This window comes from Phyllostomus hastatus, unplaced genomic scaffold (genome assembly GCF_019186645.2).
Source record: "Phyllostomus hastatus isolate PE091 unplaced genomic scaffold, TTU_PhHast_1.1 phas_scaffold_182, whole genome shotgun sequence".
NCBI classification, from domain to species: domain Eukaryota; kingdom Metazoa; phylum Chordata; class Mammalia; order Chiroptera; family Phyllostomidae; genus Phyllostomus; species Phyllostomus hastatus.
Genome location: NW_025334013.1, coordinates 9151328 through 9168679, shown reverse-complemented (window position 1 = coordinate 9168679; position 17352 = coordinate 9151328). Strand labels below are relative to the sequence as shown.

Below are 17352 nucleotides of genomic sequence, written 5' to 3'. Positions count from 1 at the left end.
CTAAAATTAGCAATTTATGTTTTGGCTTACTGACTCACAAATTATGAGATTTGAGTTTAAAAGAAAGATCTTGATAGTCTTTTGAAAGTTTGTTTTCTTAAAAAATTAACTGTATGAGCACATGCTTGTTGACAACCTGGATGTTGCCATTACTAAATAAAAATATATATAGGGCACTTAATAGTTTATAATGTATTTCAACATATTATATTTAATTTAAAACTGTACAGCAGGATGATTTGTATATATCATGTGGCAAAACAATAACTCTTCCAAATTACGGTAGTCAGTGAGAAATGTAGATAGGTTACCCCAACTCCTGTGAGCCACATGACAACTGGATTCATAAAAATAAACCTCTGTTTCTGTATGAAGGGATGGAAGGAACAGTTTTTCTGGAGTACAAGCAGAAATAAGGGATGAACAATAAAATTTAATACCATCTCAATTTTATGTATTAGAAATGTTTAAAATAAGCTATGATAACAACTTTAAAATACATACCTTCTTTCCATTAACAGTTCATAAAAGTCTCTGATATCTTGACCAGATTTTTCCATGCAGTGATAAAATGCCAGCTGACTTTCTCGATTTGCAAAATCCACCTTAAAAAAAAAAGTAGCAGGTGTGTGATGCAAGTTTCAAATTTAAATAATGAAAAATGTTACCAAACTTAAAAGTTCTTCCCAAAATAGACCTCTGGATAAATTTCAAGAAAGAGCAATTTTTCTCACGCCCTCATAACTGAAACTGTATTTTGTTAATCCAAAATCTCTCTCAAATTCTACACAAATCTTGATAGAGAATTATAAAGTTCTAGAATCAGTCCTGAAAGATTGAGAAAAGCAAAAATGATACCTAGGCAGGATTCTAGGTTGTCAATTAAATAATCAGACCAGATTACTAAATCCAGCAATCTCTGTTGTGCATAAATTTTCTGGAACCATAGTTAGAACATAAAATAAAATATGGAAGAACATTGAAACTTGACTCACTGCTGGATCTCAGAGTTACTAAGAAGCATACTGTACCCATTGTTTATCAATTATTTTTTTCCTCTATCAATATCTTATCTTGAAAAGACTTATTTCAATCTAACCACCATAGTTAAATTTACAAATTCCTTCAAGCTACCATGAACAGTTTTTAAACAAAAACACCAGACAAAGTGTCACGTTTTCAGTGTTCACCCACTCTTTAGGAGGAGGAAAGAAGAGGAGGAAAGGATCACACAGGAGGCTGGACGGACTGATACTTCAAGCTCTTGGGTGTACAGATACCCAGGGGTGACTGCGGACCACCCTGCACCAGAAGTATATACGTGAACATCAGGCACCCAGGACACAGAGAAGTACGATTTCTTGAATGAGATGATTTTTAGGAACTGTTCCTAAAACATTTACCTAATGGTTTAAAAGATTCTGTGCTCTCAGGTAGCCAAGTATAAAAATTGTAATATCTTCCTTAAAAATTGAGGTCAGCCCTGACTGGATGGCTCAGTTGGTTGTAGCATTGTCTTGTACACCAGGAGGTTACAAGTTCAATTCCTGGTCAGGGCACATACCTAAGTTGTGGGTTTAAGCCCTGATCAGGGCACGTAGGGAGGTAGGCAACCAATCAATGTTTCTCTCTCTCTCCCTCCATTCCTCTCTCCAAAATCTAATAGAAACAGCTCTGTCTGGTGTGGCTCAGTGGCTGAATGCTGGCCTGTGTGAATCAAAGGGTCGCCAATTCGATTCCTAGTCTAGGGCATATGCCTGGGTTGTGGGCCAGGTCCCTCCCTGGTAGTGGGCACATGAGAGGCAACCACACATTGATGTTTCTCTCCCTCTCTTTCTCTCTCCCTTCCCCTTTCTAAAAAATAAAATAAATAAAATCTTTTTAAAAACAAAAACCGAGGCCACACAACGCATATCATGTAAACCACTCTGCTTACTGGCCACCTACAAAGTGCCAGTAATTACGAGGGTGGGATCTGAATATGATTTTGTTTTACTTCTCTTTAAAGTCATTCTGCACACCTTAATTTTATTCCCACCAATTTTCCTCCCCTTGGTCTCTTTCACAGCTGTTTGTGCATATTCGATCTCATTGTAGATAATCAGGGCCATGCCTTTTAAGCGGTCAAACACCACCTGTGAAAAATAAACAAACAAAAAGTAAGAGCCTCAGCCACTAAACTTAAGTGTCAGTAAAAACAAAATCCTAAGTTACAAAAACACTGCAAGAAAAAATATACTTACATACATTTTATTCTAGAACAAATTTCTGGCTTTCCCTGATGCTGCATGTTGTAGTGAAAACACAAAATGTGTAGGAACTGTTTAGAATCGTGGCTATTGTGCCCTGAGGTATACTATGCCCTTATTTTGTTTTTCTGTATTTCACTTTTGTTTTCCATGTGGACCAAATACCGTACTATACAGTAAATCCTCACCTAATGTCGTGACTTTATTCAAAATGACATATAGTGAAACCAAACTTACCACAGACTAACTGCTTATAAACAAAGTGAGTTCTGTTCCTATGGCATCTCATCAATCATGTTAACAAAATGACACTGAACATTATTTAAGCCCTGGCTGGTGTTGTTCAGTGGACGGAGTGCCTGCCTGTGAACCGAAAGGTCACCAGTTCGATTCTCAGTCAGGGCACATATGCCTGGGTTGCGAGCCAGGTCCCCAGTTGGGGGTGTGTGAGAGGCAACCAAATGATGTCTCTCTCACACATAGATGTTTCTCTCCCTCTCTGTCTCCCTTCCTCCCCCTCTCTATAAAAATAAATAAATGAAGTCTTTTAAAACAAAGCCCTGGCTGGTGTGGCTCAGTGGACTGAGTGCCGTTCTGTGAACCAAAGGGTTGCTTGTTCAATTCCCAGGCAGGGCACAGGCCTGGGTTGCGGACCAGGTCCCTGGTGGGGGGTGCGTGAGAAGCAACCACACATTGTTTTTTCTCCTTCTCTCTTTCCTCTCCCCCTTCCCCTCTATCTAAAAATAAGAAGGTGAAACAAAACAAAACAATAAAAAACAACGTTATTTGAGGACAGGCTCTATTTAAGTAAGCATTCTTCTAGTTTTGGCTCAAATAAGGTAATATCCTTGTCAGAGAGACAAAAATGTAAAGAGTACCGAATCAACAAAAAATTTTAGTGATGCTGAAGTCGTAAGTAGCACTACCACCTTAAAGCTGTTCGATTTTTATTTACACTAGCAGTTTTAACATGTATTTCTCCAGATAACGAAGGTTACATATCAAGAAATATCAAAATTATGCAACAGGTCCACCACCGCGTAAATCTGTTTTGAAAAAGTTAAAGCTTTAACTTACTTAACAGAAGGGGGCCCAGAGACCCTTTTCCTGTTATATTTGTGGGTGTGTTACATACACACGCAATGTATAACACTGATTAGATGAATATTCTGTTGTGTGAATGTCCTTTTAAAGAAACCATCATTTTTAAAAACTTGAGGTTAATTCTATATTAGTGTGAATATGGACACTTATATAATTAGACTATCTGATTTTGATGTAAGATAAAATTATAAAAATCTCTAAGAAACATTCCCTTTAACAGGATTATGTATATTAGTTTTAAAATTAATCATCTTGGCTGGTTCAAAATATTCATATTAAGATAATAATACAGATGAGATGCAAATGCCCTTCTAGGTCAAATTATGGAAAAGATCATGTTAATGTATGAGTTATTAAAGAAAAGAAAAAGTAGGCACTAGAAATAGGGACTGAAAGGACAGAATACTGAGAAAAGGCAGTCAGAGGTGGCTTTAAGCCACACACCAAAACTTCCCACCTACCTTTATCACAGGCCCGTATCGGCAGAAATGTCGTGTTAAGTACTGATCCGACACATTTGCAGAAAGCCCGTCCAACCACACACAGTTTGTAGGCATGCTCTTTCCAAAACCCAGCTGATCATAAAAGGCAAAATTGTGATTAGTAAAGTCACCAATTAGTAAAGTCACCAATTATTCAACTACAGAATTCTTTTTTTTTAATTATCTTATTACTGTTCAAGCACAGTTATCTGCACTTGCCCCCCCTCCCCACGCTAACTACAGAATTCTGAGAAAACCTGTCTTCTATAGGAATCTTGTCAAACCAACATTTCAAGTGGGAGACATTTGGTTAAATCAAGTGAAAATTTGCAAAAAAGTAATCCTGCCTGGATTAGCAAACCTTAATTCAGAGGATAACAAGCATGAGGATGCAGAAGTGTATCTCCTTTATGGTTATCTAACTGTATTACTGAAATTTTAAGTACTCAGACATATGCAAAAAACTCCGAATCTTAAAAATTGTAACAGTATAATAACTTATGCAAATTTCTTTACCTTGAGGCGATTATTTCCAAGGTACTCCCCATCCATCTTCTTAATAGCCTTACAAACGCTGGCAATATCACAGTACTGCAAGAACGCGTACTGAGGAACTCCATTTGCTTTCTTTATGTCAATATCCTGAAAAGGCCAATGGATACCACTTAGTGATACCAGAAAATAATTAGAAATTTATTTCCATCAAGAATATAAATCAGAATAAACCAAATCCCTATGAGGTATATATTTCTCAGGTCATACTCCCCAAAATAATTTTCTTAGTTAAAACTGTACATCTTAATGAAAACTAAATAGTCTAAAAAACTATACAATTCAGCATTTGCAATTACTAACCATGAAATCCTTCTTATGTGCAGCTCTCTGCAGAAGAGCAACTACACTGCAACTCAAAATTTGCAATTTAAAGTCCACAACACACCTGTCTTAAGAGAAATTTATGATAGTAAAGAAAAGGCAGCCTAATCAATGAAAACCTAAAATATAATTCCCTTCTGCAGTATCTAAATGACTTACCAAAAACAGGCCATTTAAAATATCTGAGGAGGGTAAGAATGATAAAGAAATCAAGTTTTCAAAAAGTTACTTAAAATATGCAATCCTAAATTAGAAGACTCATTCTATCAGTATATCTCAATGAATCAAGCCTGGTGATTAATAAATATGCTAATAATCTCTCATATCCAGTATGAATAGATACACAAGTACCTACACTAACTACTTTGTTAAAATGCATCAAAACACCATCCCTGGATTAAAGAAAAATGATAAAGGAATGCCACTATCTCTTTGGGATGTTCAAAACCTACAACTTACAAGTCACACCTGACTCTTGGTCCTGCCTAGTTAGAAATGGGGAGGTGGGGGGGGACATAGCTTACACAGGAAAATGGTCCAGACAAACCACTCTTATGCTTAAACAATAACCCACCTGGGCCATTTATTGCAGAGTATCATGATTATCTAAGCTTCCTTAAGAGTTATAAGCCAATAATCAAAACCTGAAATAGCAAACTGAATGATGCATTTAAAAGCTGTTTGATGGGTCCTTTAAAAAGCAATAATTTATACTCAAAATTGTTATAAATAATGGTAAATAAACATTCACTTTGATTTTCACTGTTATGTAGAATGCAACAACCCAAGATAACTCTACTGAAGAGAAACAGTCTCTAAGACACTGCTGAGCAGACTAACTAGGTTCTGGTTATAGCATACATAATCTGTCATCAAAAGGTAGCAGACCATTTTCCCAAAGTCTGTTTCATTAAAACAGTGTCAACCATGGGCAATTGCAAACATGATGAGACTAAGGTTTCCAAACAGAATACTGATGTGTCCACCTTATTCAGAAGCATAGCTCTCAAATACAGTAACTATTCTATTGCTAGCAACCCTGGTGAAGAAAACGTATGTATCCATGAGCCCAAATACAACTTTTTATACTCCTTCAAAATTTAAAGTAGCAGCTACATCTGAATGAAAGTATACAAAAAATTTTATCAAGTCAGAGACGCATGAATGCCAAACAGAACATTAATTAATAACATGGAGAGAGAAGGAGACGTGACTTGGGGTGGTGAACACACAATACAGGGTACAGATGATGTGTTGTGGAACTGTGCACCTGAAACCTGTATAATTTTGTTAACTAGTGTGGCCCAATAAAGTCCATAAGAAAATTTTTTAAATTAATTAATAGATCATTTTCCAAAAACAGAAAAAGCTTACGTCCAAATAGGAATGTTAACTCCAAGTCACTAATCTAGGTAAGCAGTAGAGCTACAATTAGAGTATCCAGTACGCTCATTAAAAAATAGAACTTAAAAAAAAGCAAAATAATTGGAAAAAAAGCAAACAAACGTTTTGCTGTTTATTTCTCTAAACATATATCTTCTCTCTGTTTTTACTTTCTGCCAACCACTTTTATCTCTTGCCCCTGGCTCCTCTGAGGTAAGGTAAAGTCAGTCACAAGCACAAATAATGTTTTATTCATAAGACTCGATATGTCATTTAAAAAAAAGATAAGGATCTTTGCTTAAAGCATTAATGTATAACAGCAAATTTCAGTCAGTGTGCTGCAAAAGCACATCTGAAAAATTAACAATAACCATTCCTATCCAAAACATTTTTAAACTCTCCAAGTACAAATATGCTAAAGCAATTTATTTACTATTATTAATATAAAGAAAGTCTAGAAAAGTAAGAAGTAGTTTCCCTATTTTTTCAAACACAAAAGAGTTTATCCCAAGGGTATAAAGCTGCAACCAAACTATTTTCACTATAAACTGCCTCAAGTTTTGCGTCAGGAGGAACAGAAAAATCCTTTCTACTCCTAAATCTAAGTATGACTTGCATAATATAAAAAGTGATTCTAATTAAAATTTCAAAATAAAACTGAGCTTCCAGCATGACATCCACATTCTAGTAATCCCCAAGGTACAGTGCGTCCTGATGAGCACTGTGGTAACACAATCATCTTACACTAATCTGCCGCTTCTTTCTCACAAACATGTTTTCCAGATTCCCCTTTCAATCCACAGGACTAGAGATGGCATTGAAACAGGAGAAATGGAGAGGAGAATATATATGTAAACAAAATAAAGATAAATATAGATTTTTTCATAAATACTCTCCAATGGGTTCTGCTAGATCAGGAGTAAAAACACATAGGGCAAATTAGAAAAACATTCATTACACCATCTAAATGTATTTCCAAATACAATCTGTACTATGCTTTGTCTTATGACAAAGATCTAAAACTGTTTTTATTGTGAAAATTAACATACCACAATTTCGCCAAAGCGCTGGAAGATGTTACGAAGGTCATGGTAAGTAGTGGTTTTTTCAAGGTTGCCAATAAAGAGGGTCCTTGTTGCTTTGGGGTGAAATTCATCTATCCTTTCATCCAAAGGGCGAAATTCATTTTCACTTTCTGTTTCTGTAAGTGGAATGGGGGCAGAATAAAAACAGAAGAGAATGTTTTGATGTATACTTACATATCATGGGGATAATCTACATTTAAGAAAGAAAGTCTCTGAAACATCTGGTTTGCATACTCATACAGTCTGAAAAATTATATACACCTTCAGAAATATATGCCTCTTGTTAACTCCCAAGCGAAAGAGGAATACAAAGACTAAAAAACTTATCCCAAAAAGTACGGGAAAGTAACACTTTGATTTTTAAAATAGAAAAGCAGACTAAATTTCAACCTTATAAATTGACTTGTTTTTTAAAATAATCACCAACACAGAAAAAGATTTTAAACCTCAGTAAAAATGGTCATCATTTTAGCCTAATTTTAGGTTCCAAAATTGGGTAGCAGGCTCTCAGTGTGTAGTATAAAACTATATATGAAACTCAGCTAAAAACAGTCCAGCTTCATTATTTAATTTACTTTCAACATTTTTGGGGGGAAATTTTTTATTTATTTATTTTTAGAGAGAGGGGAAGAGAGGGAGAGAAACATCATTGTGTGAGAAAAACATGGATCAGGTGCCTCTCCCACACCCCCAACAGGGGACCTGGCCTGCAACCCAGGCATGTACCCGGACTGGGAATCCAACTGGCGTTCGCTTTCTGTTTCACAGGCTGGTGCTCAATCCACAGAGCCATACCAGCCAGGGCTAAATGCCGCAATTTTTAAATACGAGAATAATAATTGTGTAAAAATTGATTGAAGTGACAGTTATGAAGCATCTTGTTTTGGTGTTGTACAGACCCCAATGACAACCAGAAAAAGACTAAATGACTAGCCTTTATAATCCCCTTTTCAATGTAAAACACAGCAGTCCAAAAAGCTAATATGAATCAGCTTGACTGAGACCAAGTGTTTCAGTCAGCCACTGAACCTTACTGATGGCATCAACAATACTGGCATTAAAAAGGTACACATTCTGAGTTGTTGAGTGAACTCAGCCAGAATACGTCTCACCCGATTCCAGTTTGATAGCTCTAATGGTAGCTCAACTTAATCTGGTGACAGTGTTATCAAAGAGCACATCCTTTCACTGAGTTAGGGGGACCCGGAAACTGCCGGCAGCACACACACACACCTGTCTCTACATCGTCACCGCATCATCACAGGGGTATACCTCATTTCAAGCCTGACTTGGTCTTCTTGAAACTATCTAATAGAGGGCACACATTTAGGAATATTTCATTTTAAAAGGGAGGAAAAAATTAAAAAGAGAAAATAAACTGAGGCACATCTTGAGGTTTGAGGTTTGGACTCCAAAAGTCAAAATCAGCGGATAAAGCATGATTTGCAACCATTAAAATCTGTAATGGCTTCATTTCCACTGAACAGCTCAGGAATTTTAACCTTCATCACCAATTCCTACATGTCACTGAAAAAGCTCTTTTATCCTGTCACTTCATGTTTAGGGGACTGTAATGCTGTGCACGGGAGTAAGAAAGCACAATCTCAGAAGCCACCAGGGGTCTACCTGCAGAGTTGGGTTTCTTGGGCTTGGACCTTTTTAATTCCAAGGGGTCCTTGACCTAAGGAAGCAATCGGCTCCGTGCATTTCAATACAAAACGTCTATGACAAACCGTCCCACAGCAGAATTCCAACCAAGTCTCTATACTCAAATTCCATTGCCTTCAAACATCCCATTAAACAAGAGTTTCATGCTGTCCCACCTTGAAAAGTTACCTTCAGCTTTCCTATGCTTGAACCAACCGAACTTCTCAAAATCTTCAACATTAGGAGGTTAAAACCCAATTAAATACTGGGTTTTAGGTAAAATGCTTTATTACAGTAAAAATCTTAAGCTAGCCCTACTGCTTGGAAATAGAGGGTCAGCTATTGACAATGACCATAAATTAGATCCTCACTACTTAGTAATATATGGCTCTAAAAACTTACAGAGATTATAATATTCTAAATATTCCTCAAGTCAGTTCCTCAAGAATATGAGACATTCTAAATACAATCCCAAATGTGTTAAATAAGAACTGCTCTTAGTCCCATATAACTTAGGGCAGTACAGCTGAAACCTGGCAGAGAGGTGGGAACATGAAGACATAACCTATAATTCCTTTGAAAAGATAACATTCTTTTGAATTCCTGTGCTTATCACAAAATTATGCACATTTTACAGTACTCTAACACCTCTATGCCCCCTGCTTTTTTTTTTTTTTTTTTTTTTTTAAGATACAGAGAAGGGGAGGGAGAGAGGAAGAGAGGGAGAGAAACATCAATGCATGAAACATCCATCAGTTGCCTCTTGCACGTGCCCCAACCAGGTCCGCAACCCAGGCACGCACCCTGACTGGAATCTTCCGCTCTGTGGGAAGACCCCCGGCCCACTGAGCCACACCAGTCAGGGCTCTGTGTCTATTGTAATACACAAATAACATTTACACATTCTTATCAGGGAAATTCTTTTTTTCCCCCTTAATTGTCAAATAAAACGAATATTCCAAGAAAATAAGCTATGTTTACTGTACAAATTCTACTCAAAGCCTTAGTCTTAAATGGTCTCAGTTATATAATGGGGACTGTATAATTTTAACCTTTCTTTTTTATCCTCTACAAATTCATTCACGAGTTCCCTTAAATTAGGGGTTCCCAAACTTGAGTATGCAAATTCTGAACCAGTAAGGGGGGCGGGGGGGGGGGGCCCACGGGTAAAAGAGCCTGCATTTTAAACAAGCACTGGCGGTGATTCTAAACGGGAGAAACACTGACCCAAGCCATGCCTGAGAAGACTTCCTGCCTTACAACAGGTAGGTTCAAGTTAATAAAATGTCCCCTTGAAATTCGCAATGGGTCACACTCAGAAGACTTAGTCCTGCTTCTTTGTCACTATCTTTAAGGTTATGGAAGCTAGAATAACAGATCCAATTTGTACTGGGCATAACAGAAATAAAACTGGTTTAACTAGTCCCCCAAATCCATATGCCAAGTAGTTTATTTTCAAACTTAATTCAGGATAATTCTGCTGTCATTCTCCTAGGAACCTCCTCCTTATCTCTATTTAACTCTTTTGGGAAGGCAGGATTCAACAAGGGGCTATACTCTCTGCCTTTTGGCCTCATGTGAAGAATCAGCATTTCTCTCTTATACAAACAGGACAATTTTTTTCACACACCCTAACCAAAACAAGGTAGTATATTAAGCTGAACAGTAAATGTAACCATTCTTTGAAATAGAAGATACTGGGAGTATGTCAATAAATAAAGCTGGAATAGTGTCCACTTTGACGATACAGTGTTGCCCTTTCATAGGCTGGAGTAAAAATTACACGGAAACTCAGCTCCCTTGTCTCTTACCTGGCCCTATCCATGCTGTCACTTCAATCTGCATGCCAAAGAAAAGTTTTCCTTTTGATGCAGTCAATGCTTTTTCTTGGTCCTCTTGCTGCCGAAAGAATACCAGACCATACCTCTCTTCTGAAGCTCCATGGATCTGCACTGAAGTCACCTTTCCAAATTTCTTAAATTCATGGAAAAGGCCATCTTTAAGGCTTGTATCTAAATCCAAATAAAAACAAGTTGCTTATTTTTCTAATTTAGTTACAACTCAATAAACTACTAAGCATTAGCGTAAGTTTTCTTAGCAATAAAGCATTATGTTTTCAAATAAAAATACCTCTAAAAAGCATTTTGGATATTATTGTACAATTCTGAATAAACAGTGTTAGAAAATCTGAGTATAGTGTAAGGGGAGTTCATTTTGCTACCCCTACTTATGGTTATGTTTAAAACTTTCATAATAAAAACTTTGTATACATGAAAACATAAATAAGAATTTTAAAGACTTTAGAAAGAAAGCTGCACTTCTATCTTTCCAAGCATTATGTCAAGGATAAAAATCTGTGGGAAGTGGCATGCAACATCCTAAACAACTTTGAGGCCTTCTACAGATGAATCACATCATCTGGAGTGGGGATGGGGGCGGGGGGGGGGGGGTCCTGTGTTAATTTGCTTCATTATAAAAATTAAAATTACATAGAACAACAAGCCAATCTTCCCTGTCCATTCCCAAATTACCAAGTAACCTAAAGCAAAAGGTGATCAATATTTGTCTCGATATGTCTATTCACAAACCTGGTATGTAGATTTTATAGGCTGTTTTAATAAGTACTTTAATAAATCACTGAAATGCACTTAGCTAAGAAATACTTTAGTCTTTTTTGGTTTGACCATATGTATGTTGTTTACAGACTAACATGCATCATTTAGGAATAACAGCATGTATAGCCAATTAAAAATAAACAGGAGTAAAGACAGCTTTTCAATAGGCTTTCCTCTTATTTCATGGTTTTCCTCATTGAAATTCTTAATATTTTGAAATGGGTTTCTTATAATTTTATGTCCAAAGTTATTTCACATAACATAGAACTCCAGAGCAATGTAATAAATCCAACTGAAAATAATATTTCTACAATTTCATCATACCAAATTTCCCCTAATATTGAAATATTTAATCCAGCAACCATATTTATTCAAAGATAAACCACCCTTCCTGTATAAAACATGAGCCATACAAACTTTGTGGGTACATGCATATACTCACAATATACATGTGTATAATATGTGTACACATATGTGCATAATATATATGCATATGTCTATGACGACAAAATAACATGCAAATCTATATACACAACGGCCTAGATACTATATTGAGTTATAAAATCACTTGCTTTTTCTTACATGGTATTAAGTATTAATGGACCGAAAAAACAAAGCTTGTTGTCACTACAAAGCACAGAATCCAAGTTGCTTCTCTCTCATTCCCCAACAGCAGCAGAGAGGAAGGTACAATTTTTACCTGTAGAGCGTACTGGAAGATTCTGAACCTTGATCCCAAAACTTTTACGGGGCTCATCTTTTTCCAGGGATGAAAGCAACTGGGCAGTGGGTGCGGGGACTGCTGCAGACTGAACTGACCGGGCTGGAGAATCATCACTTGAACTACTGCTGGAATCAGTGCTGCAGAAGGGCAAAAGAAACTTTAGTAAAAGGACAAAACAAAACAAAAAACTGCAGCATGTAAAAACTTCTTAGAATCAACAAGCGGCAATAATTAAAAGGTCTACTTTCAGGGCTCCGACTTCAGGACGCCCTGCCTTCTCCACTTCTATTTCGTACTGCACCTTCAGGGAGTGCAGAAGACAGGAAACAGTGGCCTGAGAATGTGGAGGCAAAAGTAACGTCTTTTACTACCACATGCCTCCTAAAAACAAATATATTCATCCTGTGCTAAATGTGAGTAATTTTTACCAAGTAAAGTAAGACTAATAAACACAATTCACTTACAGGTAATAACAACACAATAGCAGATATATGGGTTTCTTGATTCAGAGAGCAATTCAAGTCTTTGAAGTTCAGATATACAAACGTATTCTTGGACAAGTCATTTAACCTTTCACTGAAGGCTCAGTTTACACATCTGTAAATAAAGAGTATCTATCCCACAGGGTTAAGAATTAAATAAAAAACCCATATGGTTTAGAGTTTGGAACATGCCAGCATTTAATAAATAAGGCACTGGTGCTGTGTTACTATTATTACTACTACTACCACCACCTTATGGGTAAATAAATTTTTAGGAAAACATATATATCCAAAATAATTTCCCTTTTTGACATTTCCAAAGGTGTAATAATACTAGTTTAGGCTCTTTGTGAATAATGTGGGAGATGAGAGTCAATGAAATTGAACTGATTTAACTCTCTTCAGTTTAATACAATCCTCGAATGGGGAGGCAGGTGAAAGACAAGGAAAAAATATTGCCAACAGGGTCCGATTAAAAGAGAGATATTTAAACAAGCTTTTTATGCCTAAGAACTAAGTGAGAAAAATACAAAATTCTCTTCAGTACTAGATGTACAAAACTGCTACGTTTTAAGTTCTTTTACAGCCTTCTCAAATAGATTAATAAAAAGCTACCTACAGGATCTGCTATATTACAGGTTCCTGTAATTTCCCCCCTGAAATTCTGGCTCATACCCACACCTCCCCTGTTGTGGAAGCGCTCTCTCTATACAACTGCAGGAGGTTAAGCACACTAGCTAGAGGGAAGACCTGATAGTTTCATCATTTGAGCTAAGGCTACAGCTCTCATACCCAGCCCAATAAATAAATCCAACCCTGGGATCTGAGACAAATTTGCTATTGCTCTTTTTAAAAAATAAAGAAATAGATGCTGTAAGAAAACAGGGTGTTATAACTTAGAATTCACACAGCATTTTTATTCCATTTTCACCTGCTACCACAAAAAATGAAAATTTCATGAGGTTATCAGAGCTTTATACAGTCTGAAACACAGGGAAATGAACCTATGCCAGTGAGAGCGAGAAGGAGATAGGTGAGTTACAAAATACAAACTATGAGGGATAAAAGCCTCCCAAGAGAAAATAACTACAGTATAGAATGTTATATAACGTATTAATTCCAATGAGTAAATAACCATTAAGGAAAATACTTTAGTTACAATACTGACAAAATTCCTTAGCAACAGTGGGTAAAGAAGTAAAATATGATCAAGAGAAGAATTTCTGGCTTTTGATATGGCTGATGAGGCAACAAAAACAAAGTTCTGTGTATGTCTATTACAAAAATGGAGGAAGGTGATCAAGCAACGATAACAATGATTTAAAATTGCAAAATAGTCACAGAAGTTAGATTCGTCAATGTCATCACAATCTTGGGAAATTCCCTGCTACCAAACAAGATGTAAGATTTAACTGGTAGAATTATCTGCTGAACAATTTGAAAAGATAACTAGAAGGGGGAAAGGTTTTAAAATAAATTATTAAATGGTGAATTATACAACTTTTGAGTTCACTAAATTGCAATGCACATTTCCAAGATAGTCTATTAAACATACTAGGGATTTTAAGATCCTAAATCAACACGGGGACACAAATTTAGACCCCCAGATACTTTCCAGTCTTATTAAACTGACAGAAAGCCCAAATGTGTCCATTTTATTTTTTTTAATTCTTATTTTCATATTCACTAAAGAATCACACAACTCATCAAAGCATGTGATCTATGGTACTTAGTTGTTTCTTGAAAGCCAAAATAGTTAATCAGAAGGTATTCCAATATAAATTTATTAACGCAGTGATGATGTGTATCAACTAATAGTTTTAAGAAAACAGAATTTACATTTACCTGGCCACATCAGTATTACATCTTCAATATCAACTAAAAGTTCAAAATCATAAATCACTGGAAAGAAATATAATTTAAAAGAATCTAGTTACACTTTCCCCTAAGCGCATAAGGCAATTAAGGCTGAAACTATTTCTTGTATCAGCTTATTTTTAATTAGGATTACTAAAATGCATATCTGATTAAAATTTCCATAATAAAAAAGAAGCAGCAGCAACTGGTTGCATAACAATTCTGGATAATCAAACAGATTATGGGATGCCAGGATTCTCGTCAGCACAATTACGGTGTCGATCAACTATTCCTGTTCCTACAGCCATTTTATACACAGAACTACAGTGAACATTGAAAATGTCAAGGCACTGGGTATACTATTTAAGATGACTCAGGATAAAATCTGTTCACATACAAGAGTAATAGCCAATGACTGGCTTCTACATCTGTATTCCTATACTATTTGTAAACATTTGATTACCCTAAATATGCATTTATGCTGTTTCTTTAAACTGGGAGATTAAAAAGCAATTAACTAAATTAAGTAGAGAAAAAAATCTGGCATAAATGGATTTTTTTTAAGGAGCAATTAAAGCAACCAGAAAACTTTGCAATTAAAACAGGTAAGAGAACTCATTTGTTTAGAAAAGATACATAATCTCAAGTGACAATTTGCCAATAACCTCTCTTCTCTTCCCATCAGAGAGCTAATAATTGTTTTCTCTCTACATAATCAATATATAAAAGCTTGAGTCAAGAGGGAAAAGATACAAAAAATGCAGATTTTCCATCAGGCTTAGGCTAACCAAATTGTGCTAACTGCCCCTGGTGCTTCCATCAAATGAGGAGGGGAGGGCGGGGAATCATGTAACTTCCTAAATGCAATGCATCACCACACCAGGTGAGAATCTCTGTGTATCCAGTTTTTTACAGGTCCAACTTTTCAAGACAATCCTATCTTTTTAGTGCAGCAGTTTTCTAAATGTGGTCTGAGGACCTATGCAGGGTCCCCAAGGTCTTTTTAGGGGTTCTGTGAGGTCCTTCCTATTTCAATTACATATCTGTGTGATGCCAGATTTTCTTCATAGACTTCATACACACGCACACACACGCACACACACAAAAGTATAATCAGTTTAAATACAGAAGTAGTCATAAGAATCTAGACATTAAAAATCAGACATTAAAGAAATTTGCAAAAAAGGTAAAATAATGCCGCTCATCTCATTATTTTTTTTTTTTAAGTTACAGTATACTAGCTGAAGATCTAAAATTAAAATTGATTAGGGAGGTTCCTCTCCAGCAACAGACAACATCTGGAAGTGGAAAGTTCTCCCAAGATCATGGATAAAGATCTTCATCTCATTATGAAACTTTTATGCCTTTTACCTTTCACTACTTGTTTTTTCTCCCTGTTAATCCATAGGCAGATAATGCTCCTAAACTCTGGCAATCTCATTAAATTTACCATTAAGGCCATAACTAGAGCCAAAATCCTATAATTTTTTGCCAAGGTGGTTTTAAATAATAGAATTGCTTTAGATTATTTATTGGCTGAACAAGCAGTAAGTCTGGGCCATAAGCAAATAGCTTCTCCTACTATACCTGGATCAACACCTTTGGTATTGTAGCAAATACAAGAAATTAATGAACAGGCTAAAACAGGTTGATGATCCTTTAGGTACATTTTTTATTTATTTGAACCAACTGGTTTGGTTCACAGGGAACCCTGACTAAAGAGCACACTTCAGTCTCTTGGTATTATCCAACTGACAGTCATCACTATTGTCTGTTTCCCTAATGGCTATATCCTCTCAAGGATCTTAAATTTGTGTCTGCAGCCATCAGCAGTACATCACATGGTCTTATGGTGCTTGGAGAAACAGAAACAAGATGAACAACAAGATGAATGACAAGATGAACAGCAAAAGCAGTTCTTCCAGGGACATGACGTCATAACCAGTGAGTGTCAAAGACACAAGACAAAGACTTCAGGAACTTAAATAATGATGAGCAAGAGAGGCACTAACACCAATTTTTAATTAATCTTTCATGTATGAGAGGATGATCAAAAAGGGGAGCTCTTAAATCAATTAAACCAGGAATCCATTAGACTGAGGTGCTTCTAATACCTTAGCAGCCTATGTGAGCAAACCAAAACCTAAGCCAGTGCAATGCCTCACGGTTCAGAAATCAGCCCTGGCTGGTGTGGCTCACTGGGTTGAGCCCCAGCCTGCGAACCATGCCTTGGGTGCCGGCCAGGTCCCTGGCTGAGGGCCTGTGAGAGGCAACCTACATGAACAAGATGTTTCTCTCCCTTCCTTTTCCCCTTCCTTCCCTCTCTCTCTAAAAAATAAATAAATAAAATATTTAAAATAAGTGGTATGTGACCACCCTGGCTGGTGTGGCTCAGTGGACTGAGTGCCAACCTGTGAACCAAAGGATTGCTGGCTGATTCCCAGTCAGGGCACATGCCTGGGCTGCCGGCCAGGTCCCCAGTGGGGGACACGCCATAGACAACCACACACTGATGTTTCTCTCCCTTTTTCTCCCTAAAAAGAAATAAATAAAATCTTTTAAATAAATGAATCACACATGATAAAGGAAAATCCTCTCTTAAAAAAAAAAAAAAGAAATCAAGCCTAAGGACAGCCAATCACAAACACCTTATTAGGGCTTTCCAAATAAGGAAGCAGCTTACGTTCTAACCAATTAAATAATTCTCTTGCTTTGCTTCTGCTTTTTCTCTGTAGGTCTTTTCCCTAGCTCCTGGGGAGAAGAGCACTTCTTCCCCAGGAAGTGGTAGAGCACTCCTAACCACTTCTGGTTGGGCACTGACCAATTCAAATTAATTTTTGCTCAAACT

General features: G+C 36.6%; 1 protein-coding gene across 2 annotated transcripts in view; it reads right to left on the bottom strand.

The window, feature by feature from the left end:
• The window catches only part of SPEN (spen family transcriptional repressor), a 72380-nt gene that overhangs the window by 12808 nt on the left and 42220 nt on the right, over positions 1 to 17352 (bottom strand). For both annotated transcript variants that reach the window (XM_045860031.1, XM_045860033.1), the window contains 7 exons: positions 12142 to 12302; positions 10638 to 10838; positions 7144 to 7295; positions 4352 to 4477; positions 3815 to 3928; positions 2022 to 2135; positions 505 to 605 (listed from right to left, as the gene is read on the bottom strand). In XM_045860031.1, coding sequence (XP_045715987.1) covers positions 505 to 605; positions 2022 to 2135; positions 3815 to 3928; positions 4352 to 4477; positions 7144 to 7295; positions 10638 to 10838; positions 12142 to 12302 — 969 coding nt within the window. The remainder of the gene's footprint in view (positions 1 to 504; positions 606 to 2021; positions 2136 to 3814; positions 3929 to 4351; positions 4478 to 7143; positions 7296 to 10637; positions 10839 to 12141; positions 12303 to 17352) is intronic.